Below are 26,845 nucleotides of genomic sequence, written 5' to 3'. Positions count from 1 at the left end.
TGGAGGATGCTTTTGGCCAACTCTTTCACGATGGCCAACGCGACCTGGAAGAGATGGCAGTCACCAAGCACGTTACCCTGCCACACGTGACCTGCGCGCCGATGGGACTCAATTGCGGTGAAGCCATTTATAGTTCTGGGTGGACATTGTTCTCAAGTGCCCTGCCGGGAGATGGAACCGGCCACCTCTGGATTGCAAGTTGGGTGAACTAACCATGACCTCACGGCCAGTATCGTAGCCTATATATTGTTCGGTACAGTGTTAGTCACATGGGGCGGTGGTGCAGCGGTTAGCGCACTGTGCTGTGAGGTGTGAACTCGGCGGACCTGTGTTCGATTCCTGCCCAGGGCTTACGAACACCTGGCGGCGAGTGATGTCTGAACCCGGCACGAGCTTCCCCCATTCTCCCCACCACTCATGGGCCCGCTCTGACCAGTGTGGTGAAGTATGGTCAAACGGCACGCACGAGAGACGCGGCGTGGGAAAGCCTTCATCCGGCAGTGGATTGAGAATGGCCTGTAAAGTGGCCTCGTTCTTTTTCTGTCTCTAAATATTCTGTGTGCCATTTATGTCCATGTTGGCTAATTTGCAAATATGAACTCTGTGTGGTGGGCGGACAGATTTCGTCAACGAATTATACACACCGTAACACTCATTAGATTAATGGGTGGGGGTGGCCACGTTTAAAAGTCACTTAGACTTGTGAGCATCATCATACACATACAGCTCGTGTTGTCAGCCCACTGCTGGTAGATGCATATTTGACCACACTTCACGCTGGTCAGTGCAGTTTTGCCCTCTACTGTCCACAACGCTGATTACGCCTGTGCTTTGCGCGTGGTGGTGACCCATCTAAGCACACTATTCAATTAACACAAACACGCAACACATTCGTCAATAACACTGTCGCCTTAAAAGGAAGATATACAATAGGTGACGTTTCGGTCTCGATCTTATCAGAGCAATGGCAAGACTAGGCGCCTTCCCGGCGATTTGCTCATTGACAAGTGAGCATAAATGAAGAAAATGTATCATCACCACCACGTCGTTTATTTATAACAGAAGCGAGCGAGCCCATTGAGACCACGAGTTTTATGTTCAAAGTAGACCCGGATCAAAACACATGACGGCAACGCATGTGACTGCGGATTGTGATCTACGGCAACATCACCACCACCCCCTGAACGTGCCAGATCTCGTGGGATCTCAGAAAGCCAAGCTGGTTTGACCCTGCTTGGTCCTGTGCTTGCTCGGGAGATTCGCCTGGGCACACAGGAAGCAGGTGTCGTAGGCTCGGTCTGCCGCGTGGCCAGGAGATGGCGGTACTGAAATTCGAATTGAATCTAAATGTTGGCCGAGTGTTTTTATTTTGCGTTTTATCCCCTCGAGTGCGCGGTAGGGGTTTTCCGTGCAATGTCTTCTCACACGAAGCCACTCATTGACATCTCAATGCAGGACCTTCCTGAAAAAAACCCCAGAGTAATGAGACTTTGCTGGGTTAATAAGCAAGGCTTTCCTGGGTAAATAAAGGACATTACTATGGTCATCCAATCAATCCTTAGTTCCTCTTCCCCACGCTCCCCATTTAGAGGCAACTCATCTGGGTAGCTAGGGAAGCACTCAAGTCAACGAGGTCACCACGGACAATGCCATTGATGCTTGTTTGACCATACTTCACCACGCTGGTCAGTGCTCCTCGGGATCGATTCAGATATCACTTGCCACTGACGTTAGATGTGGCCGGGAATCGAACCCGCGTCTCCGGGTTTATTGCACAGAGCACCAGCCGTGACGCCGCCACCGCCCTACGCTCGTGTGTGTCTGTGCCTGTGTGTGTAGGTCGACTCGGCCTCAAATGAGTAGCTGGTGCGGAGTGTAAACACCGCCACTTAGGGAGACAAAGGCGGCCGGGCGTGGTGCTGACCACCGGCCCCCTCGTGTGCTGCTGCTCCCTATAACAGCACTTGCCCCTATCGCCTGTCACAGACTCTACGGCGCGATTGTTGATTTTGTATGTCTATTTAATGTATGTACTGTATATGCACGTGAGACATTGCATGTTTGCATGTATGTAGAGCTTCATTTCAGCCGGAGCTGCCCTGGGCTGAGCTCCGGCAAAAAATATCCCTCCCCAACTGACTGTCGTGACTCCAAACAATATCGCCACGAGAAGTTGTCCCGCAGTGCGTTCACCGCCCCTCTCTGTGAACCCGCCCATTCATTCCTTTAATCCGACCCATTCATTCATTCTTTCTTTTCATCCGCGCAACCCTCCCGCTACTACCGCCACCAACCACACTCATTCCTCTGCCTGCCGAGACCGCTTTGACCAGAGCGGATCTCACTCACTCACTCCTCCTCCAATCGAGCCGGGGCCGCCGTAACTCCAAAGGGGTGGGTGGGCGGGCGGGGGGTGTGAAAGCCACACACACAGACACGCGCACAACACACGCACGTACACAGGCGATTCATCATCACTTGGGTGCGCTCGAAGCTGGGACGATATAGCCGGCATGGCAACGCGTGTAATTTTCAGGAAGCTAAGCCAGGTAAGATACAAACACAGCCATCATCGTCATCATCGATACGCTCGCGAGAGACCTGGCAGCTCGCTGGCCGGGGCTTAGATCGCAATTTGTAATTATTCCTGGACACAGATCCGTGAAATATCGACGTGCATCGTAATTGTTTATCGCGCGCGCGTTGTTGCTCGTGTGTGTGTGTGTGTTCCGTGCCGGCTCCGCTTCGCAGGTTACACAACAGCGTGCCGCGTGACTCACGTGCAATGGAGCTACAGTGTCCACGTGCGTCCCAGCTAAATCCGGAGAATTTCCGCGTGCGTCGGCAGCTAATCCGTGCCCCCAAATGGGGATTACTCAGAACGATGCCCTCGTTTCGGTCAGACGCAGACGTTGATGCATGCCCAGACGAGCGGGGACGAACCCGTCGTCGTGCGTGTTGAATGGGCGAATTCACTCTTCTTTGGGAAGGTCAATGTATTCACAATTGTCATGAATTCATTGTTAATTCCACCACCGCTTTTGTGAATTGGCGAGTGGAGAAAATTGGCATTTGAGTTCGAAGCATGCGGCAGTGACTAATGAAATAATGAAATAGACTTCCGCAAAATGTTACTTTTTCCGCGCCAGTCTCGCCAATCTCTCGGCTTTTGAGAGGCCGTTCATTCATTCATGCGCCTGGCATTTCGGCGTTGGTGGTTTAACGCGCGGCGCTTTCGACCCAGTCACCCGAGTTCTGTTCCCGGCCAAAGTTTTCATCACTGGATCTCTGAACCTCTTCTGGGCCTCTCTTCACCCACTCGCACTGGCAAGTGCGTTGAAGTTGCGATCAAAGCGACGACACCGCGTGGGGAAGGCTTCCATCCAGCGGTGGATTGATATGGGAACTGGAACTGCGTTGCGCAGCGGCACTCGTTTCAGCAGGCAAGCTGTAGGGGTGGTGTTGAACCTTCAGGGTCCCAGTAGTCCGCCTTGTTAGACGACTGCTGCTGGGTTGCCACTGTGCATGACGAGGCCGCTCATTATATACAAGACTGGGCAACTAGTCCACGTAAAAAAAGTAATATATATTTAAATTCGCATACCGTATGTACGTTGCTGTTGGGTATTATGAGTAAATAATTCTCCATAACAACGCTAATGAGTTTGTATACAATATTGATTTTTTTTTTGTGTTGAACAGGGCATCGCACTTTTTGATGGAGTGTGCCTGCCAACAACAAAACACCAGTTCTCGGCATTTGTTCAAACAAACCGGACTGCTGGTGAGACCCACAAGGTCGAAAACGGTCCAGTTGTTGACTCGCTTAAACGAATTCTGCAGGATAATATTGTTCTGGAAAAGCCAGTTAGTCACTGGACTAAAATATGTTTGTATACGTGTGTTCGTGTCTGGACTCTGTATAGAAACTGCGTGGCTTTGCGGCCACGTGGTTGAACAATGCGCGGTATCCGTGGGTACGAAGACCTTCCCCCCCCATCACCCCCCATGGTTCACCATTAAGATCAGCAGAGGTGATTCATTGGTTACCCTTTATTATGCAATGGGATTATCACCTACCGGGATTGGCAAACGCACCCCCAACTTTTACTTTACAACAGAGGCGGAAACATGCGTCTTAGAATGTGTTCCCTCCACGATAGAGGATCAATAATCTCCTTGGTTCTTTCGGTAAAGTCACGTAGAAGGGAAGTAATAAAATAATAAAATAATAAAAATAAAACATAATAAAATATTTTATTATGTTTTATTTTTATTATTTTATTACTTCCCTTCTACGTGACTTTACCGAAAGAACCAAGAAGATGAATCCCTGCAGTCACGAAAGCTTTAAATCAAAAAGGATCAATAATAACAATGATTAACAGTAGTCCTGTGTAGAACCACTGTTGTATGAGGGCCTCCCCATGAGGGTTGATTGGCCATACTTCACCACGCTGGTCAGTGCGGGTTGTGTAAAGGGGACGGGCCAGTTCGGATATCACGCGCCACTGAAGCCAGTTAATATACATGACATTACAGAGACTCGTATAGTACGGTATGCAAACCATAATGAGGGTTTATCTTTGTTAAAATATGACACATGCGTATCACGTTCGCATACACGCTTGGTGGCACGTTTGTTAAGGAAATTAATAATACAGTATTCGATCATTTACTTCAAGAAAAAGGTCAAACTGGCAGATAGCATTTTTAAGGAACTGTAGTTTGTGAAGGTTGCAGACAACTTGAGTGCGAGTTGTGGGTTGTTCAGACTGGTTGACAAATGGCAGAGGCGGGTACAGCAGCACCGTGGCTGCGTGCTGGTGTATCTGACGTTCACCTCGCTCACTTATCCCATAAGCACCCGGGTCTGTCCCGTGACCTGTCAAGGCGAGCCTTCGACAATCCACGTGGCCTCAAATCACACCTTGTTTGGCGCAAGCTCTTTGCGGTGACACGCTGTTTTATTGGTTTCATTGCCACACTCTCATTTTATTTTTTGGTGATCCCCCCAAGTCACTCTTGCAAGTGAGACTCTCATCCTGGTCTCTGGAGTTCTCAGCTGGTCAATCAAATTTGAAGTTGATGCCACCGTCACTGAGTGGCGGATGCCGGCTGTTGTTGTTGTTGTTGTGTCGACTCGTCTGAGTGTGTGTTTGCATTGTTTATTAAGACTAGGTCTAAGAAGCTGTCCATAAATGACGTCACGCACCTGGGGGGGGGGGGGTCAGACATTTGTGACGATGTGTGACGAGGGGGAGGGGGGGTTGAGAAATGTGACGTCACATCAAAATGCGCAACTTTAAATAAATATAGACAACACGTTCTACTTAATTAAATAGACTTTTTAATAAATGTATTCTCCTACAACATCAGAGTGCAGCGCCACATTAAATACGTACTACAATGACAATAGTTTAAAGTGATTTGAAGCATGTTTTATTTTTTGCGGGGGGGGGGGGGCAGAACTTTGTGACGTCATATTTGAGGGGGGGGGTCTGACTTTTTGTGACGCCGTGTGACGAAAGGGGGGGGGGGTCAAACATCGTCCAAAATCGCGTGACGTCATTTATGGACGGCCCCTAAGTCTATGCGTGTATACGATTATGTATGAGAGTGTCTGTGTCTAAGAGTGTGTCTGTGTCTAAGAGTGTGTCTGTGTGTGTGTGACGAGTGGCCACAACTAACATCAGCGATGAATGAATATCTGAAACGGTCTTGGGTTTTCCCTAAGTAGACTCGGCCTTAAATGAGTGCCTGGTGCTGTGTTTAAATGTCAGCAATGGGGGCACATTGGCAGCCGGGCATGGTTTACGGCCACACCACTCCCTCATCGGTGCGCCGTGTCGCACCTCCATAGCTGACAGCACATGCCCCAAAAGTCTGTGTCGGCTACACGGGGGATATTTGTCTTTTGTGTGCACCGATGTGTCTGCGTGGTTCTCTAAGTGATTGTGCTGGACTGGCCCAGGCCGCCGTGACTGCGGTTGACCATGAACACTGTGCCTACCTGTGCAGGTGACGCGACTCCCGGCAGCGACGATTCAGCTCCAGCACCGACCCTGCGGCGAGCGGGCCTATAGCCAACAGGTGAGGGAGGCACTTACGCGCGCACACACACACACACAGCGCGTGTGCTGTGTGTGTGTGTGTGCCGTGCAAGTCTCGGCGTTCCCCCTACAGTCACCGGAGACATCAATACACATTCACCCATGGAAACTTATACTCCCACCTTCCCTGGAATATATATCATTAATTAGTGCTATCTTCTTGCTTCTTTCGGTAAAGGCACGTAGAAGGGAAATAATAAAATAAAAAAGGTTCGATTTTTATTATTTCCCTTCTACGTGACTTTACCGAAAGAACCAAGAAGATGAATCCCTGCAGTCACGAAAGCTTTAAATCGAAATTTAATTAGTTCTTGTAATAATGATGCATTTGGAGTGATTTGTCAATGCGCCGCTGGATGAAGGCCTCCCCCACGCTGTGCCGGTCCTGCGAGCGACGGTGAAAAGTGTGAAACCCAATGTCCGTTCGGACATCACTCGCCACCTGATGTTAGCCTTGGTTGGGAATCAAACTCGTTGGCCGGGTCATCAGCGCAGTCTGCTAACCCCTGTTCTCCATCGCTCTGTAATCTGAATTTATGCACCTCGAGATATGAAGATACAATCGGACGACACGATCACAAAGCAAAACAGATGGTGCAGGTGTGCTACACGCCACACGCAGGCAGGGATAATTGAGGAGACGCGTGTGTTAATGTCATCTTAGTCGAGTCAATGACAACCAATGGAAGTTTAGTCAAGTCGGAGTCTGTGGATTTCTTGTAGTCCTTCTCTGAGTCGAGTCAACTAAAGCAGTCAAACATTAATCCACCGTTAGCTATTACATGTCCATGTGAGGAGTGCGCAATCCATCTCCCCCCATTATTATCAAGTCAATCATTCAGTGAACCCAGTGGCAATTATTTGCTTCTTCTACTTCAGTGCACTGCTTCCTTTAATAACATTAGGGAATTATCTTTGTCTGCATCCCAACCGCGAAGTTGATTTTGTTGCATCCTACGAGGCCTTTGGTGGGCGGCAGTCATAGTCATTGTCCCCTCCGATTAACACGTTTGGCTACGTACGGTGCGAAAGAAGTTCAACATACATCACACTTGATGATTTTTGTCCGCTCTTTGTCATCATTGACAAAAATTTAATGAACGTCTTGAATAACAAACATTTCCGTCACAGCACACACAGCACACACACAGCACGCACGCACACACACAGCACACACACACAGCACACACACAGCACACACACAGCACACACACACAGCACACACACAGCACACACACAGCACACACACAGCACACACACAGCACACACACAGCACACACACACAGCACACACACAGAACGCACACAGCACACACAAACGGCCACAGTCATTGTGACCTAACTGTTGAGACCAGGCATATTCCAGGTGATTTGGTCATAGGCTTTCATGGACGTGGATAAGAGTATGATAAACAAATGGACAACAGCCATTTTGTCACCAAAAATGTAACATCATATACACGCATCGGGCAAAAGGCCTTTCAAACAAATGTGATCCAGTGGCATTGATATAATCAGGCAAACCCAGAACCAGTTTCAGCTTTCCTGTTCATGTAAGAACATCAAGCAATCGAGGAAGCATTTGTTTAAAAGGCCAGACATTGCCCGTGAAACTCAAAGAAGTCGAAACCGGTCCAGAGTTGTTATGCTTGAACAAATGCTGCTGAAATCTTTAATCCGAAGGCCCATAGGCCCGACGCAGACCAATGTTAATCCATCGTTTCAACACCCTCCAGCCAATTTGTCCCCCATTCAATCACGCTAATTTGGCGCACCCACAGCACTATGCCTCTCGTAATCTGTGGCTGCCCTTCAGTGCTGAAAGAAACCGTCCGGCGTGTCCACGCATATTGGTCTCCATGGGAATAAAAGGTCAATGGCAACGAGAGAAATAAGGGCAATTGGGACACCACAAAGGGCACGTGGAAGTCAGCGACGGTGGGATTGAGGAGGACACTCGGGGTCGCGAGAGGGCGCGCCGCTTGGCCCGGCTGCACGTGACATTCCAGTAGCACGCGGGCGCCGGTTGCATCTGGACGGGAACCGTGAGCCCTGCAGGGTCGTGGCTGCTGGCTCCGGCGACGCGACCTGCGGTGTGTGGAGCCTCGATGACGCCGATGGACGGTTGTTTGCGGGTCTGCAAAAGCCACCGTAGGCAATTATGATAGGCGATTTTCTGGTTCCGATAAGAGGCGAATTCTGGGGCAGGGCAGTGATGCTCGTGATGAACATGGGGGCCGAACGCAGTGTCCCGTAAATAGTTTGTGCATTTATTGAAATGTGCAGCCCTTTGTCAATCCACTGATTGGATGAAAGCCTCACCACAACCCTCGTGTCACGTTGGTGGTTCGGGTTGTTTGACCGTAGTTCACCAAAGCGAGCCTTGGTGAAGGGCAGGGAGCCCGGATGTCGCTCGCCACTGGTGTTAGCCGTGGCCAGGATTTAAATTAATTAAAAGTTCAGGCCGTTGGATTTGTAGCCCAGTGCACTGCTTGCTGTGCCAACGCTTTTCTGCCAGCGCATTGTTATACAGATTCATGTAGAAGGTGAAGGTTCTTGCCTATACAAAATCTGACACGGCTGGAGGCCTGGCTCGGCCGATGAGAGTCAGAAGGTCATAATCGATCAATCATTTGCTGAATAACATTGGTGTGGAAGGCCAAAAGGTATATGGACAAACATATATTGAATGTAAAGTGGAAGAGACACAGTATGTGTTAAGTAAGCAGGGGCACAGTGGTAAGCGTGCTGTACGATGAAGCCCGATTTCTGTCCAAAGCTAACGTCAAGGGCTCCTCTTCACCATCTCGTACTGAGCAGTGTGGTGAAGTATGGCGAAACAACCCCCATGGCCGATGTGGCGTGGGGATGCCTTCATCTAACCAAATGTGAGCCCGGTTCTATACGTGTTAGATTTAACGCCTGATAAGTATACCGTGATTGACTTAAGCTTAGTTGCGGTTAATTGTCAATCATTGCTTAGTTTTTAACATCATTCAGTGTTGCTAACCACTACGCTATCATTCCCCACATGCACACGCAGAGACAAAGAGACCATGCAAACGCACACACGCACACACGCACACCGCCCCGAGTTTTTCTTTGCTGAGAGTGACGGTGGCGTGCGTCTCTCTGCCGCTGTCAAGGTGCGGACGGTGACGCTTATTCCCGGGGATGGCATCGGACCCGAGATCTCCGACTCCATCGTCAAAGTCTTCGAGGCTGCAAACGTGCGTGACCTCAAGGGATTATCGAGCCTGTGAAGGCCGGGGCGGCTCAAGCGTCAGGCCACTGAGCCGGCAACGTGATGATTCTTCTTGGTTCTTTCGGTAAAGTCACGTAGAAGGGAAATAATAAAATAATAAAAATATAATATAATAAAATAATTATCACGACGTTTCGGCCACAACGCAAGCAGCCGTCCTCTTGCGTTGTGGCCGAAACGTCGTGAGAATTGTATTTTATTATGTTTTATTGTTATTATTTTATTATTTCCCTTCTACGTGACTTTACCGAAAGAACCAAGAAGATGAATCCCTGCAGTCACGAAAGCTTTAAATCTAAACGTGATGATTGGCTAATTCGAATCTCGGCTTTCGCCACCCGTGATTAAAACGTGCTCTCAAGTGGTTGGTCTCAGCCTGCTCACCAATGACTGCGCACAAAAATATAAATCACGTGTTGAGTTGCACTTCATTTGGCTAATTTCCAGCTCTGAGAATTAAAAATGTTAATTTCGATGACATGTGACTGAGATTTCTAAAAAACAAGGCGTGTGGGATAAAAAAGTAACTTTAAGGAATGTCAGAAGGAATTTTGTGATGCCACCTTCCACGGGCTGTTCTCGAACACCGGGTGATGCGCTGCTCTGTAAGAGTTGAGAGTAGATTCCTCATCTTGTGGCATTACACCGTTCGGACATTTTTAATGAAGTGATCTTTAAAGTTGTTCACATTGACTTTCTGAAATATTAAAATCTTTACTCGAACTGGGCAATAAACATTTAATACCTCTCCCCACTCAAGTTTATCCATAGGATAACCACCGTTGACATCCCAATAATCGGTACTCCCTTTACCAACCGTGGAGAGATGATGGGCTAACTTCACACCAGGATTTTGACTCTTGTACCTTACAGTTGTGGTGCTGGGTGCATGCCATACCTATAATATTTTTGCTACATTTCTAGAGTCGGTAACAATTACATCAAAATGGCACTAACTTACATTCATAACTTATTTTTCTTTAACCGGATGAGAACTCAAGAGGCGAGTATAGTGTCAATTGTAAAAAATGACCTGGAATGCTGAGCATGGGTTAAACATACAGGAAGCGATGACAACGGTGTCACGCAATGACACATGAACATAGAGCAAAAGCAAAGCGCGTTCCTTCCCCGTGCATTCCTGCGGTGTTGCCGCGGAAGGCGTTGCCACTGAACTGCGTGCGGCTCCTCCCACAGGCCCCGATCCAATGGGAGGAGCGGCAGGTGACGGCCATCAGAGGGCATTCTGGGAATTGGATGATCCCCAGCGATGCCAAGGAGTCCATGGACCGGAATCTCATCGGACTCAAAGGTGCGTGGCCACGGGAGCGACTCAGGTCTCCCTTGTGCTTCACGGCCTGGTCCCCAGCAGCAGCAGAAGGGGCCCTCTTTGGCAGTGGTTTTTTTCGTGGTTATTTTTGCATTTTGATAGTGAATTGTATTGCCTGGAGAAAATCTGTGCTTGAGAGGCACTCGAATTCAAATTCTACACAGATACACCTCATAGCCAAAGTAGGGCATTCAATAATTGAGTCATTGATTAAAATATATTTTAGTGTTCACGATGCTTATGTTGTATCGTGTGTTTAATAATTATCTTTTAGTTTCAATGAATATATCTTGTACGTGACTGGTTCATGGAAAACTTGCATCTACTACAAAATTTTTTTATGTTGCACAAGAACAAAAAAACAAACAATTTCCTTACATTTTTCCCAATTTTCTTCTGATTGTTTCAAATTCAAAGGTAATTTGTTAAATCAGATGACAACTCAAGAGACCATGATGGTCTCAATTTGCAAGAGTTACCTGGATCACCAAAATGACCAAAAGGAAATCAAATGAAATAAAGTACGGCAATGAAGAAAATATAAATCAGAGCAAAAACAACTGTGTTACTTGAGAACAATATTTGCTATTGACATCATGCCATGAGACAATCTGTCACAGGGCAGTACATCAAACCATGTTGGAGGACAGCCAGTCGGATGAGCTATCAAAAACATCGCTGAGGTCCCTGCAAGTCACCTTGTTTATCCACACACCAAGGGGTGCAATTTGCCACATGCCTTCCACAGAGAGAAATGTTTATCACATGGCTTTTATTTTTATTTTCAGCACAGAATTTTATTCCATAACTTCGTGGGAAATCTAATTTAAAGTGATGAGTTTTTTTTTTCTTCTACAGCCACCGGTGACTGGACTGAGACCATCAACTTGCTAAATTTGAGAACTTGGTTTGATACCAGATGTCTTCTGGAATTGGAACTCATAATCTCATCGGTGTCAGCTCAATGCCCTGGCCACCTGACCCATCCAGCCACCTATGAGTAATCAATTGTTGAATGGAATCATGATCCCGAATAATGAAAATGGAATTGCAGATGAGATGGCATGGGGGCGGGGGCGGGAACGAATCATCTCTTTGTCTGAGCGAGTTCTGCAGTGAACTCAAGACGAAAATCTTCTGTAAAGCTTACAAAGCATAATCATAGTAGTTTCACGATAGCCTTTGCGCTATAAGAACAGTGCAAATAGAAGAAAAACAAGCATTTTTTTCCAACTATTATTTAATTGTGCCCCCCTCTCTCAGGTCCGCTGAAGACGCCCATCGCCGCGGGCCATCCCTCCATGAACCTGCTGCTGCGCAAGACCTTTGACCTCTACGCCAACGTGCGCCCGTGCGCGTCTATCGAGGGCTACAAGACCCTGTACAGCGACGTGGACCTGGTGACGATCCGCGAGAACACGGAGGGCGAGTACAGCGGCATCGAACACGTGGTGTGTGACGCGACCACCACACTCCCCGCACGGCGCACTGCCACAACAACGCAGCCCATACCCCATTCCGCACCCAAACTCGCCCTTCACCAACCCACACCTCCACACGCCGCACTCAATGCGCCACCGACCTCGTGACAGCATCCGTCTCAGTTGGCTGTCGTTGTCCAGAGGCGGAACGCAGCCACCTTCCTGTGATGGAAGCCATGTGACCCTTGAGAAGAGCCCTCCAGCTGACGCGTGAGCGAGCAGTTGCGGGGCTGCACTTTCACCCTTAAGTATCTTCTCATGAAGGAAACCAGTTTGTTCACAGAACAATCACTGTTGATTACACTGGCAATTTACTCATATCCAGGGTAATGTGAAGAACGCTCTTGCCACATCCTATTATGCACATTTATCCGCCGAAAAAAATACTCCTGCTTTCCACACAGTTATCTACGGATGAAATCGGATTCTATAATTACTTCCTGATGACTCAGGAAGTGGCAGCACCTCCGATTAGCACGGTTGGCTACGCACGGTGCGAAAGAAGTTCAACATACATACATGCGACTCCTCTTATCCGCAGAATAATACAGATAATAGGATGAGTTTGGTGCTTCTGGGAGACCCCTTTGAGATGCCTCTCATGTTAAACACGGAGAAGAGGATGAACCTGTCCACTCTCCCAGGCGACTCCTATTGTCTGCCAAACAATGCGGATAATCGGAAAAATCCATCCGTGGTTAATAGGACGTTTTTCTCATTTATTGAGGGCACAGATAATATGGGCCTTGGAGAAGAGGTGTTCTCTGTATCGTTAGCTCAAAGCGATACTACTACACTGACCACAGAGGGATGATTTGCCGAGTCAGTTCAACAGGTTGTCGAACTTCTTGATTCTTTCGGTAAAGTCACGTAGAAGTGAAATAATACAAATAAAACATAATTCAATAATAATCACGACGTTTCGGCCACAACGCAAGCAGCTGTCCTCAGGTGAAGAACAGGTCTGTCGGGAAGACAGCGTCTGAATGTCTTCCCGACAGACCTGTTCTTCACCTGAGGACGGCTGCTTGCGTTGTGGCCGAAACGTCGTGAGAATTATCTTATTATGTTTTATTTTTATTATTTTATTATTTCCCTTCTACGTGACTTTACCGAAAGAACCAAGAAGATGAATCCCTGCAGTCACGAAAGCTTTAAATCGAAATTTAGGTTGTCGAACCTTAATGGGAGGGGGACGCTCTTCCACAGCACATCCCAGCCTCCTTGCATCCGGCTCCTTGCAGATTAAGGCCATGTCCCTGGAGAAAACTCACTCAGTACGAGAGGAGATTGTTCTGTCGTAGTGGACGTCGGTCTGTGACTCTCTGTACTGCCAACGTGAGCTCCGTATGAACCAATCATAAAACGGATTCGTGCATTTCTAGTAGCAAAATATGGTAATTCCAGACAACACAATACATTTATGACGGATGGGTGCACACAATGTATTTATATATTTACCGTGTCACTATGGATACGCACGTACAGTGTATAACATATGTAAGTGCGAATTCTTTGCAGGACCCTCCTGAAAGCGAAAAGCTCTGGGAGGCTGCCCTGGGTAAACGAGCAAAATAAATAAAACGAATTATGTTCATAGAGAATATGCATCATAATAAATCACAGCCCTTCGTCAGTCGACTGCCGGATGAAGTACTATACTCTTAGTTTTTTCAGTAAAGTCACGTAGGTAAAAAATACAATTACAAATAATGAAAGTAATAATAGAAATAAAATAATAAAAATCACAACGTTTCGGAGGCAACACAAGTCTCCGTCATCAGGTGGGACCGTCACAGCTAGATTTGCTGTATCGAGTGAGGCAGGGATTCCAAGATGCAAGTTCTTAAATACAAGTTAAGGGGGAGGAGGGGGGGAGGAGCTTATCAGAATGTGGTAGCCAATGAATGGAACGTATTGGGAGGGGGGGCGGGACTTAAAGAGAACACGAGGTGTACGTGGACGTGTTTATGCACAAGCCCCTGTTGGTGCACATGATAACGTATTGGAAGGGGGGGGGGCTAAAAGAGAACACGAGGTGTACGTGTACGTGTACCTGTTTGTGTGCAAGCCCCTGTTGGTGCACATGATAGAAGATAAAGTATTCCCCACGCCGTGTCAGCCATGGGGCTTGTTTGGCCATACTTGACCACGCTGGACAATGCTGGGTTAAGTGACGGGCGGAGGGGTGCCCAAGACTGGTTCAGACATCACTCTCTGCCAAGACTCCGAACTCAGGTCGCCGGGTTCGTTACACAATGTGTACATGGCCCCACACCCCAATCACCGTGGACGTGTGCACGCAGACTCTGTGGCTATTGAGCTTGAGGCAGTGCGAGGCCTCGGCTCAGGTTACTACCTGTGCAGTTTTTGTCACAGGACATCCTCCGCTTTCTCTTTGTGGTGGCTGTCTTGGAGAATACATAACTCTTCCCGAGGCATTCAAAGTCACGGCCTTTGTCAGTGGCGTAAAAATTGCGCCACTCAAAAGGATGCATTTAAACGGAGTTCTCTCCTCAGCTGGTGTTGTGAGATATTCTTCTTCTTCCCATGATGTGTCCAAGTGTTTTTTTGTTTGCCTAGGAGGTGGCAACCCTGCCAGCCAATGAAATGCAGAAGTAGTTTCTCTCGTGCAGATGCGGTCACGTGGAGACTCTTTGTACAGAACTTGACAACTGGGAGCGTATTGAGAGTCTACGGGGCGGAGGCGACGGCGCAGTGGGTGTAGCACTTGCACTGTGTGACACAAAACATTTAATCTCAATCCCTGTCACGGCTAACATCAGTGGCGAGCGATATCTGAACCGGTTGTGGGCACCCCCCTGAAACAGCCCACATTGACCAGTGCGGTGAAGTATGGGTCAAAAACCCCAATGGCTGATTATTTATTTATTATGGTGTCCCCAACATCCATAACGGGGGCAGGGAATCTCTAACTGTCAAAAAGATGATCCCGTATAAACCGACCTGCAGTATAAATGTGTCTTGCTACTAGGCTCCTACCACATTGAAAACCGACTCAACTGTTCAAAGCGTTGCCCCAAACGTGGAGACAGCCACAAGACAATTATGCACGCACATGTTGCCCTACCAGCTTCCCGTCGGCTTACATTCTGCTAATGAAACACAGACAAAGCGAACCGCACGTCGGAATAGCAAAATTTTGCAACTTTCAAAGAAGAAAAATGTATATCTATCTATCTATCTACATCTAATCCTGCCCGGCCGTTTGTTCGCTTGCTGTGCTGAAGATCGTGGACGGCGTGGTGCAGAGCATCAAGCTGATCACGGACACGGCAAGCAGGCGCATCGCCGAGTATGCCTTCGAGTACGCGCGCGCCAACAAGCGCAGCACCGTGACCGCCGTGCACAAGGCCAACATCATGTGAGTGCACGCGATCCCACCCCGTGGCCACGGCGGGATTCAACCGCAGGTTCACTGCCGTCACACGGAGGGACGAGCCTTACGAGGAGACATGATGAGGAGGAGGGAGATACGAGGAGGAGTAAGAGGAGGGTGAGCAGGAGGAGGAAGAAGATGACACGAGGAGGAGGGAGAGAGGAGGGGGAGTGGAATGAGGTCGACACGTGGGAGACGCTGGGAGGTGAAGGGAGACGCGGGGAGGTGCGGTGAGGGTGGAAGTGTTGTCCAAAGTCCACAGCCTTGTTTACGAGCGGACTGTCTGTCACCGGGATTGGCTGCTGTCTAAGCACCATATTGTGTAGTCGAACAAGTTATTTGTAGAATGGATAGGATGGACAGAAATGTGGCCATCCTATCCATTATAAAAAAAAATGCGACTGATTACTTCCGACAACAGGCAGTTACAGTCAGGATGCTAAAACGCATTGCATCAATCAATGTGAGAAACAATAGCATTTTGGAAACGGTAAGTTGCTCTAAATTTCGATTTAAAGCTTTCGTGACTGCAGAGATTCATCTTCTTGGTTCTTTCGGTAAAGTCACGTAGAAGGGAAGTAATAAAATAATAAAAATAAATCATAATAAAATTAAGGTAAGTTGCTCACCGCGAAAAAAAATTGGAATAAAACCACGCAACATTCAAAATCGGAATGGGTTGAATCATTTTCTCCTGCCGATTAACGGAAGCTCGTTGGTGCGATGCTGGCGACGTGAGCTGCCAAGTCGCTCACGAATTGCTCTTCGTGGCGGTAGAATGCGTCGCTCACACGAAGGGGCTCTGACAGCAAACACGACGTCACAACAGCTGTCGACACGTCCAACGTCCGCACCCGTCGCTTGTAAATAGAGTGCTGTCCGACTCGTACCGATTGCATACGCAGTCATGTTGATTATAGTGTACGATGGCTATAAGTGGGTAAAAAAGAAAACAAGAAATTAATAGAAGTAATAATAGAAATTAATAGAAATAAAATAATTAGAAATAAAATAATTATTACTTCTATTAATTTATTTTTTTATTTTTTACCTACGTGACTTTACCGAAAAAGCCTAAGAATCCTTGCAGTCACGAAAGCTTCAAATCTAGAATTAGGCTATAAGTGGTTTCCCACGACCAGAGATTTCCACTTATTAGTGTGGTGGCTCAACGGTAGGGTAGAAGGCTCCGAGTTCGAATCCTAGTTTGGCGGTTGACTCAGCCCATCGTCCGTCCGGGCATCGATAAACACGAGTACCAGGTTAAATTTCGATTTAAAGCTTTCGTGACTGCAGGGATTCATCTTCTTGGTTCTTTCGGTAAAGTCACGTAGAAGGGTTAATAATAAAATAATAATCAGGTGAGGACGGCTGCTTGCGTTGTGGCCGAAACGTCGTGAGAATTATTTTATTATGTTTTATTATTATTATTTATTATTTCCCTTCTACGTGACTTTACCGAAAGAACCAAGAAGATGAGTACCAGGTTGTTGCGAAGGCAAACGGTGATTGTCTGATTGAGAGACTAACCCCTGACATAGTAAGGATGAATTTCTACGCCAGCCTCAAGGCTGCAAACTGGAGATGAGCACCTAGCAGGAAATCACTGTCACTTCACTTCTGTCGGTGACATTCATCGCCTGGGACCTGGGCTTCAGATTGGACTCTTGCTTTTGCTTTCAATGAGGATTGCACTTTTTAATTTTCTCCAGATTGCTCTGCAAATAAGTGGACTTTTAATTTTTAGGCCACGAATGCATTTTTTGTTATTTATCACGCAAGTTTTTATTTTATTTGTAATGGCCAATTTATATATATTCCTCTCTACAGTCATGATGAGGCAATATTCTGAAATTTAAAATGTTCATATTATCACGTTTTATTACAGTACGTAATATAACCAGGAGTGGATGGACGTTCGAAATGCAAATGGTAACGATGGAATATAAAGATGATGGCCAATTCATTTGTATTAGTTTGACATAATCCGCTACGGAAGAGTGAAATGGGAATGATCGTCATCAGCCACGATCAACCCACTGCTGGTTGGAGACCTCAAGCCATCGCAGTCACTCACGGCTTTGCGATGTAACAATCCACCTTCGTCGTACCTGCCCGCCAGCTGATTTGACTGCTCCATCTCCACGGCAACCCACCTTTCAGACGTGTCCCAGAATGGGAATGATTCCATGGAACGTTCAGTGATTAGCATTCACCCTCGACTGCCGCTATTGCTGCTATTACCACGACTACTGCTAATGAGAACAACATATGGTTCTCAATTGTCATTTAAATACCCATTATAATTCCCATGACTATTCTGCCCACTTAATTTTTCTCACAGTGTGTAACATTGTTAAGAATGCTAATTATTTACCTATCGGAGCTCCACTGAATCTGAAGACTTTTTGTTCAGGCGGGTCCTGCTGACACCGGAACGTTGGGACAATTTAATGAATGCGCATTTACCGTCACGAGGGAGTCAACCGGAGTCACCCAGAGGGAAACCCACCACGACGATCAAGGGGTGACTCTTTAACGCCGCCACCTTGCCAGGTGCAAGCTCTAACACCCGGCTCAGGCTTGCCGGCCCTTCCCATATCTGACGACGTTATCCATCGGGGTGATTCACTGTTCGCAAAGCCGACAGCGTTTGAAACAACAACAACAACAGAGGACACGCAAAACTGCTCGGGCGGGCTCTCGGCTCGTTCACAGCGCTCCGCGATCGCAATCACCGGGAACGACAACGTCACTGCGACCCCTTTTGTCCGTGCTCCCCTATCGATGTCCGTACAGCCGGGCTTGCTCTCCGATGTGCGCAAGCCGGGCATCTGCCAGCTGTGCACACTGTTTGCCTGGCGTGGAGGAGGGGGGGCCCAGTGTTTGCCAGCGCAAGGAATGAAGATTCATGACCCTGCTGTCACCCGTTTTCCCTGCCGTGCGGCGAGCCGGGCTCATTGCCGTGACTCGCAGGCGCAACGAAGCTCGGCCATGAGCTGGTTCCGCTTTTGTGGATACTCCTGATTTGACTTGATCCGTGTATTGCGCTGCTTGCAGCGGCATTATGCAGCTATGCTAAGGTGTAGCCAAGCAATGATTTACCTACACCCCCTCCCACCCCCCCGTTGTCCTGCCAGCGATTTGATGCATTTTCACAATTCGGCAGTTATGATTTAATTCAACAATTGTTTCCGTCTCTTCGCCTCATTTGTAGCGTCTCATTTGTATTTTTAAGCTTGTATTTCTGTTGTCTGCTCGATTACACTATCATACGCTCCGTTAGCCTAAATGTAACGTTAGAATATGATGTTGCATACATTTTAAAATGTAATTGTCGCATGCACTAGTCTATGCACGTATTGTAAGGAAAAATAATCGATTTTAATTTAATGATCCATCGTTACACGCCTACTACGCAGTGTTATCACAGCCTTACAATGTCTGAAGAAGCAATCGGTTTCCTGCTTAATGATTTTGGTTCTGTCTTCCTCTGATACATTTGTTGATAAAACAAGCGTTGTTGATCAGCAGGTATTGCGCTGTTTCCTCAGAGAAAATAGGTGGCATTGATCCAAGAGCGCATATCGGTGCACCACAAATCCTGGACCGGGTTAATTCTCTACTTGAACCGAATATCCACTAAACGAATTTTGTTTTAAGGGGTGGCCAGGTGTTTTGTGTGTGTGTGTGTACATGTGTGTACGTGTGTGGGCGTAGTGCCGGCCACTCAACCGTTCATGTGCCGTGCCGGCCTTGATAGGTGCTCACTAACAGCACTTGCCCTGACAGTCTGTTAAAGAGGCGGCAGGTTGTTGTTTTTTTCCAATGCAGAAGCTGAGCCGTATCCCTCGCGTCACTAACCCTATCAAGTCAGGACGCACGTAGACAAAACGGTGATAGGATGTCTTCAGAGCACGCTAACGTCTGTCACGTGTAAAGAACGTGTCATTAGCCCCGCCCCTGGCCCTGCTTGGACTCGACCCAGATTCAGGTGTTTACAGAGGTCGCCAGCCTATTGGTATTCGGCTCGGCCTGGTAAATAACCAGTGGAAAACTAACCATATTGTGTGCCCCCCCCCCCCCCCCCGCGTGTGTACCTGCACGTGTGTGCCGTGTCTGGTTGGCTGCGTGGTGTTGTAAACTCCCTCTGTTGTCGTCACCTTTCCTGGCAGGCGCATGTCGGATGGGCTCTTCCTGCGCAAATGCCGCGAAGTTGCAGAAAACTACAGGGACATCGAGTTCACGGAGATGTTCCTGGACACCGTCTGCCTCAATGTGAGCGTCCCTCCAGCGTGAGCTCCATGGTCCCGGCTGTGGCCATCTGTGTCCTCGCCGCCCGCTCCGCTCGTCCATCGCGTTGCGAGCATGCGCGGTGCAAAATAATATACGGCACAATCGAACGCCTCTCATCCGTGGCCCTATTACCCATGACTCCCGATTATCTGCTGGACGTATAGGATCTGTCAAAACCTATATTATCCACACCCAGCTTCTTTGTGTTATCCATGCTCGTATGTTTTCCTCTCCCCCCCCACCCCCCTAATTTGTGAAATGGAAGCCGTTCCCAAAATATGGAGGGAAAAACCGGAAGACGCGGAGAAAAATCCACGCGACCACGGGGAGAACATACAAACTTCAAATATATATACGTCAGGGTTGAACCCATAACCTCCTGTATACCAGGCGAGGGAGTTAACATCTCGGCACCGTAGCACCCTACTGTTATTGTTGATGCAGTTGCACCAACTCTAACATGAATTGCCCTTCGTAGAAGTGTCAGAACAAACCGTGTGAGTCAGCTTTTAGTTTTAACAACTTTACTTTAACAAAAAAAACAAATATGAATCGCAAGCTTAGTTTATTGGTGGGTGAGAAGGTTTGTTGAATAAACTCCATTGTTGCAGGATAAACGAGAAGTAATGCTTCTTCGCATATCGGGTAACTTCTCTTCTCGTTGAGCTTCAATCCTGAAGGAGGGGGGAAGCGCGGGGGGGAGGGGATGAAACCTGAGTAGCTTTTGTCTCCTCTGCGCTGCTGAAAAAAATCCAAACCGTTGGCATCTAGGAGGAAAAACGAATGAATGAAAGCGACTGTTGTTTGGTGGTTGTGGCGGTGGTGGTGGAAAATAACTTAAAATGAATGTCGTCCCCATGGTGACGTCGCCACAGATGGTGCAGGACCCCACCAAGTTCGACGTGCTGGTCATGCCCAACCTGTACGGGGACATTCTCAGGTGAGCGGGGACAGTGCGGATTCAGTCAGACACGTGCCCAGCCTGCCAACTCTGACGCCGTGTGGAGGCAAGCCCCACTTTTATCCTGTTTGGACGTGGCAGCGCTGTGCACTTTGACCTCTATATATATAAAAAAAAACGTACTGACTGTACATTTATTTTGTCGTTAATCGTCCCCCTATCTCGATTGAAAACTGATTTTCTAGATTGAAAACTCGTTTCTTTAGAACTGCTTTTTGTGTGTTTAGTTTGTTGTCTCCCCACCTCACCGCACCTCCGATAAGCACGGTTGGCTACGTATGGTGCGAAAGAAGTTCAACATACATACGTAAATTTTCACCCTTCTGTTACTCCCAACATGGTAACTGCTCCCATGAACTTCACTCATTGATTCCGCTGACTGCTTCCTCTCATCCCTGTGCTCAGCGACCAAAATAAATGTTTGTTCGTTTACGTATTTAATTCCCCGTGTGCGCGCAGTGACCTGTGTGCTGGTCTCATCGGAGGGCTCGGGGTCACTCCCAGTGGCAACATCGGAACTGGTGGAGTCGCCATCTTTGAGTCGGTAGGTGGTGCGTGCCGGCCGCCTGTCCCCCAGTGCCTCCATCGTCCCCGTGTCCCGTTAGTGGCTCATGAAACACATTCCTGCTGCGGAGGGAGCTGGTAGGAACGTTGGGTTACTTGGTCAATGGCCAGGGTCAACGGCGGCGTGGTGTATTCCACAAATATGGCCGACTGTGAGGGCGGGCACAAGCCGGCGTTAGTAGGTTAAACGTTGAGTTTTATAAGGGCACCACGGGGTGACCAGCCCCTCCCCACCCAGCCCCACCCCTCCCTCCCACCCCCCATCCAGCCCCTCCCTCCCCATCCAGCCCCTCCCCACCCTCCCCTCTCCACCCAGGTCCACCCCTCCCATTTTTGGATGCACGACAGACGGACGGACACAATAATCCCCTGTGGGCTGGTGTAACCAGGAGGTTCCTACCAGTATAAATGGGCGTTTGTGTGTGGATACTCGAGGAGAATGGTCGTGTAGAGGTTAGTGCGCTGCGCCACAAAGCCCAGTGACCTGAGTTCGATTCCCGCTCGTGGCCAACACCGATGACGATTATCTGAACCGGTCCTGGGCCTCTCCTAGGTCGACTCAGTCTCAAAATTAGTACTTGGTGTGGTGTGTTAACAACAGTTCCAAACGCTACAGGGTAACCCCGGTGACATGGGTTCAATTCCCGGTCATCCACAACACCAATGGCAAACATGGCATCTGAACCCGTCGCGACCCTGACAGACGAACGGCGTTTGTGGGCCGTTTTCAAGTGGCAGGCCTCATGTGACTGTGGAGTGTATATGACATGAAGTCACGGCCCATAATAATCTTCATTTGTAAAGCACCTTGCATACCACAAGGTTCAAGGTTGTTTGCATGAAGAGAAGCAAATATGACTATAACAGTAAAATAATCACAAGATGCCAGAATAAACTCAAAGGTTAATATATATTTTTAAATTAGGTCTGATGCCTTGATTTAAAAGTAGTCCCTGCGAGTTCCACTCTCCTGCCCTCGTCATCCGGAACTCTCTCTCCCGCCGCAAGCTCCCTCTACCTTCACGAGTTTGGCTCCCGGTCCCGCGCTTTCTCAGACGCACGCGAGGATCCACGAGCATCCCGTGCTCCGTGCCTCCCGAGTTGGCGATCGGACGACGGCTCGTCGTCCATCGCGCGACATTTGCGGGCGATGTATACGGTGACTGCGAGTCTGTTAACGGGGACCCATGCGCGTTTCACCTCCAGGTGCACGGCACGGCGCCGGACATTGCCGGGAAGGACCTGGCGAACCCCACGGCGCTGCTGCTGAGCGCCGTGCTCATGCTGCGCCACATGCAGCTGCAGGAGTTTGCGCGCCGCATCGAGGCCGCCTGCTTCGACACGATCCGCGACGGCAAGGCGAGTCGTTTTTATTAAAACATTTTTTTTTCTTATTCATGAGCCCAAAAAAACAGGAGTCGCAGAGGGGATGCATTCCACACTAGCTCCAGCCACAACCTCTTTTTGAGAAATTCCCCACCAAATGGGGCCGAATTAAAGTCACCCGGGTTCACTACCCTGCAACGGGAGGGATAACGGCCGGGAGGAGTGGGTTAACTCGGGAAGGGGGAGAAAGCGGAAGAAAGGAAGGGAGGGGGGATTTAACCGAGTCAGGGGGGGAAGGAATATAGCCGAACCAAACATAATAAAAATTAAATGATGTAAATGCGAGTTCTGGGTCAGCCGGTGATGTTTCTTTCCCCCCCCCCTGGGTTTTAATCGTGGTTGCTGGGCACAAGGCCCACAAGTCCCGAAACGACGAGTGACCAGCAACAAACGGCACTGTTGAAGCAGTAATAGATAATCGTTACGGCATTCTCCAGATGATAAGATGCCCCAGAAAGTAAAAAAAGGACTCTCAAACTATGCCATGCAAATCTGGTCTCACACGAAAGCCACCCCTACTGGATCATAAGAACTCACAACTTTTGCTTTAAAATTACAGGGCGGCAGGGGGGGGGGGATGACGTCTCATAATAATCTGAAGTGTATGGTAATATATGTCTTTGAGTTGAGCAAGGTTATGAAAATATACGCTGGGAGGAAAGAGGCCGAGAGGGTCAGTTAAGAGGCACGAGGGAGCTGCCTCCGAGTGCCTCTCTGCTGAGCTCAAATCAATCAGCTGCACTTTGGTGGCACAGGGTGGAGTGATGCACGAGCAAACGCTTGTCGCCGTCCTCATCTTTGATCTTACTTTAATTTATATAGCGCAAACATTTCTCATTCTCTGATCAGCGCCTCGGTTAAGGCGCCTTGGTTAAGGCGCTGACCGGAGAATTAGCATTTTGTACGTTTAAACAGTGTGATGAGATTGAGGTGAGTTGATGAGAATGATGGTAGCGCATGATGATGATGATGATGCGTGATATAAACTATGATGACAACGGGTGGTTGACGATGAGTGAGTACGATGAATGGGTAGGCAAGCTGGGAAGAGGGAAGGTGTTAGTAATGGGGAATGGAAGGGGAGTTGGAGTTAGCGAGGGAAAATAAGTGTGTGTTTTTAGGGAAGAACGAAAAACAGTGAGTCAGGATAATTTGTTTTACGTGTAGGGGAAGTTTGTTCCAGGGGGCCAGAAGCGATAAAGAACGGAATCGTAAAGAAGGACTTTACCTGTAATATACAATACAATTTAAATACACAACATAATTGTAATATACAATTTAAATATACAATACAATTGTAATAGACAATTGTGGGCGTCTAAATGCAACTGCATCTCGAGACAATGTACAGAAACAGTGCGCATAGTTATTTTGCAGAACCGGTCAGTCAATATCAAATACAAATTAATGATGATTTTGAATAATTTACCCAGCAATGCCTCATTGGGTCTCCAAGATTTTGTTTTGGAAGCATCCTGCAGTGGGATGTTTGGCCAATTCCATTAAAGAGTGTTTGACTAGTGGGAGGAAAATCAGAGTACCCAGAGAAATCCGGCACATGTATGCATGTTGAACTTCTTTCGCACCGTACGTAGCCAACCATGCTCATCGGAGGTGCAGGGGAAGGACAACAAACTAGACACAAAAAGCAGTTCTCAAGAATTGAGTTTTCAATTTAGACTTACTAGTGCACATAGCCCCAGTGGCTTCCTAATATCAAAAGGAAGAGCGTTCCAGATGGTCACAGAAGCACATCTGAAAGCGCGCGATGTGGTGACCGTCTTTATTTGACGGCTAGCCAACAGCCGCCGCTGCTACGAGGATGACCGGAGTTCGCGTGCTGATGGTTGATGCTCCTTGACCAGATCAGCGAGGGCTACCCCCCCCCCCCCGCGCATTCCCCGGCTTTTGGCGAGCCACCGACAATAAGCCGTCGCTGCATCGCGCGCGAGAGGGGAAGCGCGCAAAGAAACTACCACCATCCCCTGGCCGCCTCTCAACTCTGCCTCGCCACGACATCGAACGGCGCTATCTGTTAGGCGCACGCCGTCAACTTGCTTGCTGAGAGTGTCAAATTGATTTGGCCACGGACACCCCTGCGATGGTCCCCCTCCCCCATCGGGATGGCTTTGATGTGTGCACGCGAGCCAGCGGGTGACGACAGCGCCCAATATCTTCAGCCCCACGCCCCAGCGGAACGCAGCAGGCCGAGTTCTGAGCGCCCCGCGCGAGTGCCTGATTAAATGTTTTCATAAAAAACAAAAAAATCGCTTTGAAGTGAGGAAACGCCAGGATTTCTTCCTGCCATCCATTTTCGGGCTATTTGGGTTTTCTCCCCTCTCTGTCCTCGCGTGTATCCTTCTCACTATTTCTTTTCTCGTACTCGTTACCTGCTTTTTTTGGCCTGCTCCCTATATCGCAGCTGGAGATCGCCACGGTTATGTGCGCATGGCGTCAAGGCACCTCAAAGATGTGATGCGTACCCTGGGGTGCACTGCACTGCTGTTGAATATATCGATAATAATAATAAAATAGCCCCGGCACCATACAGGAGGGGCCCATCGTTCCTCGGTAGCCCAATGGACAGCGCCGGCATACTAACGATGACTCCGTCTCTCTCAACAGGTGGTTACAGGAGACCTCGGTGGCCATTCCAAGTGTTCGGAGTTTACCGAAGAGATCTGCCGCCGGGTGAAAGACCTCTAATCGGCACAACGTTCTCTATTTATTTTTGTCGTTATGCTGCTTTCTACCGCTATGGCAACTACGTGCTCAGCATTAGCGCTGAAGGTGCAAACAAAAAATAAAAACCCAGTCTGTTGCACAATTATTTTGCACTCGTATTTCCGCTGTTGCATTGTTAGAAATTCAAAAAGAGTGGTGGCGTGCGTGCGAGTGTTTAACGCATTGCTGCCAAGGTCAGACGGCTCTCGCATTTTAACGCCTGAAAATTAACCGCACGCCGAGATGGGCTGCCGTCTGGCAATCGGCAGTGGCAGTGACGATCGTGGATGTAACGGCGCAACTGATGATGCAAACGTGTATTTTTTCTTGGTTATTAAGAAGCGGTGCTGATATTCACTTCCTATATGTAGCGCACACACACACGCACACTCTCACGAATCCACGCACGCGCGCGCACGCACACACGGTGTCATTATATGTGGACAATCAACTTGGGTAGCGACTTTAATTAGATGTCTGTGCATTTTCCCGAGGGTGCTCCCTGTAGCGCACAGAGCATTTAAAACAAAAATTCAGATACGTATGTATGTGTATGTACGTATGTCCGCACAAGGAACAACACTTTTTTTTCCCTGGTACACACACAGAGATCTATTTTCTTGTCATGGTTGTACGATATATTTAAACATATGCCTATATATAAAGCAAATACCGAGCAGCACATGTACACTATTTACTTGAATAAAAAATATGCACGTGGTATGCCGTCTCACGACTCGGGTTCTTGATCACGGTGTCTGCGTGCTCGCCTCCGTCGAGTCCGTTTAAGCCGTCAGAGCTTATCGTCGACTGGAGGAGGCTCGTGCGCGAGGCCATTACAAAGATTGTTTCGCGGTCGGCCACGGCGCTCGCGCCTTCTATTCTCCCGCGAGTGTTTGAGGAGCGTTATCTGCGCTTGCCTAGCTGGGCTCGTCTTTAAGCCGTTTAAATGATGCATCGCTGACATTATCTCGCAGTGGAGCCGCTCATCCCACGAATGCATAATTCATTGCTCGCGCAACCACCATGGCCGCCCGCGTACGGCGGAGCCGGTAATGAGCGCGCCACTCGGGATCTGCGCGAATTGTGCGCGCGCGCGCGTGCAAGCGCTCGGCACGGGCCCTGGCGCGAGGAACGAACGCGTCAAACGCCGCAACGTCGGGCCAACGTTGGCCCTGGCGTTCCATATGTTTAACTGGGACCACCACCTCCACCTCTCCGTTGCAAATTTCACCTCCTCTTCTTCGTAGCCCGGTGCCTGTGGCTCCTCCGGCGAGTGGGCCCCGGTGCAGTTGCACCGCCTGCACACTCGATATCTGCGCCACT

At 48.5% G+C, this 26,845-nt stretch overlaps 1 protein-coding gene across 2 annotated transcripts; it reads left to right on the top strand.

The window, feature by feature from the left end:
* Positions 1–2,415: 2,415 nt before the first annotated feature.
* LOC144935324 (isocitrate dehydrogenase [NAD] subunit alpha, mitochondrial-like) lies at positions 2,416–26,200 on the top strand. Of its 2 annotated transcripts, XM_078861884.1 has the most exons (12): positions 2,416–2,549; positions 3,927–4,034; positions 6,022–6,093; positions 9,259–9,342; positions 10,575–10,689; positions 11,971–12,158; positions 15,440–15,573; positions 19,764–19,866; positions 20,760–20,824; positions 21,305–21,389; positions 22,616–22,768; positions 25,421–26,200. In XM_078861884.1, the coding sequence occupies exons 1-12, from the start codon at positions 2,514–2,516 to the stop codon at positions 25,499–25,501; spliced, it is 1,224 nt and encodes a 407-aa protein (XP_078718010.1). In that variant the 5' UTR covers positions 2,416–2,513; the 3' UTR covers positions 25,502–26,200. The 2 variants fall into 2 exon arrangements, with proteins under 2 accessions (XP_078718010.1, XP_078718011.1); XM_078861885.1 differs by lacking the exon at positions 3,927–4,034 and having other exon boundaries at positions 25,421–26,196.
* Positions 26,201–26,845: the final 645 nt, after the last annotated feature.

Source organism: Lampetra fluviatilis, chromosome 13, assembly GCF_964198595.1.
Source record: "Lampetra fluviatilis chromosome 13, kcLamFluv1.1, whole genome shotgun sequence".
NCBI classification, from domain to species: domain Eukaryota; kingdom Metazoa; phylum Chordata; class Hyperoartia; order Petromyzontiformes; family Petromyzontidae; genus Lampetra; species Lampetra fluviatilis.
This window is presented reverse-complemented; position numbering and strand designations above follow the sequence as displayed.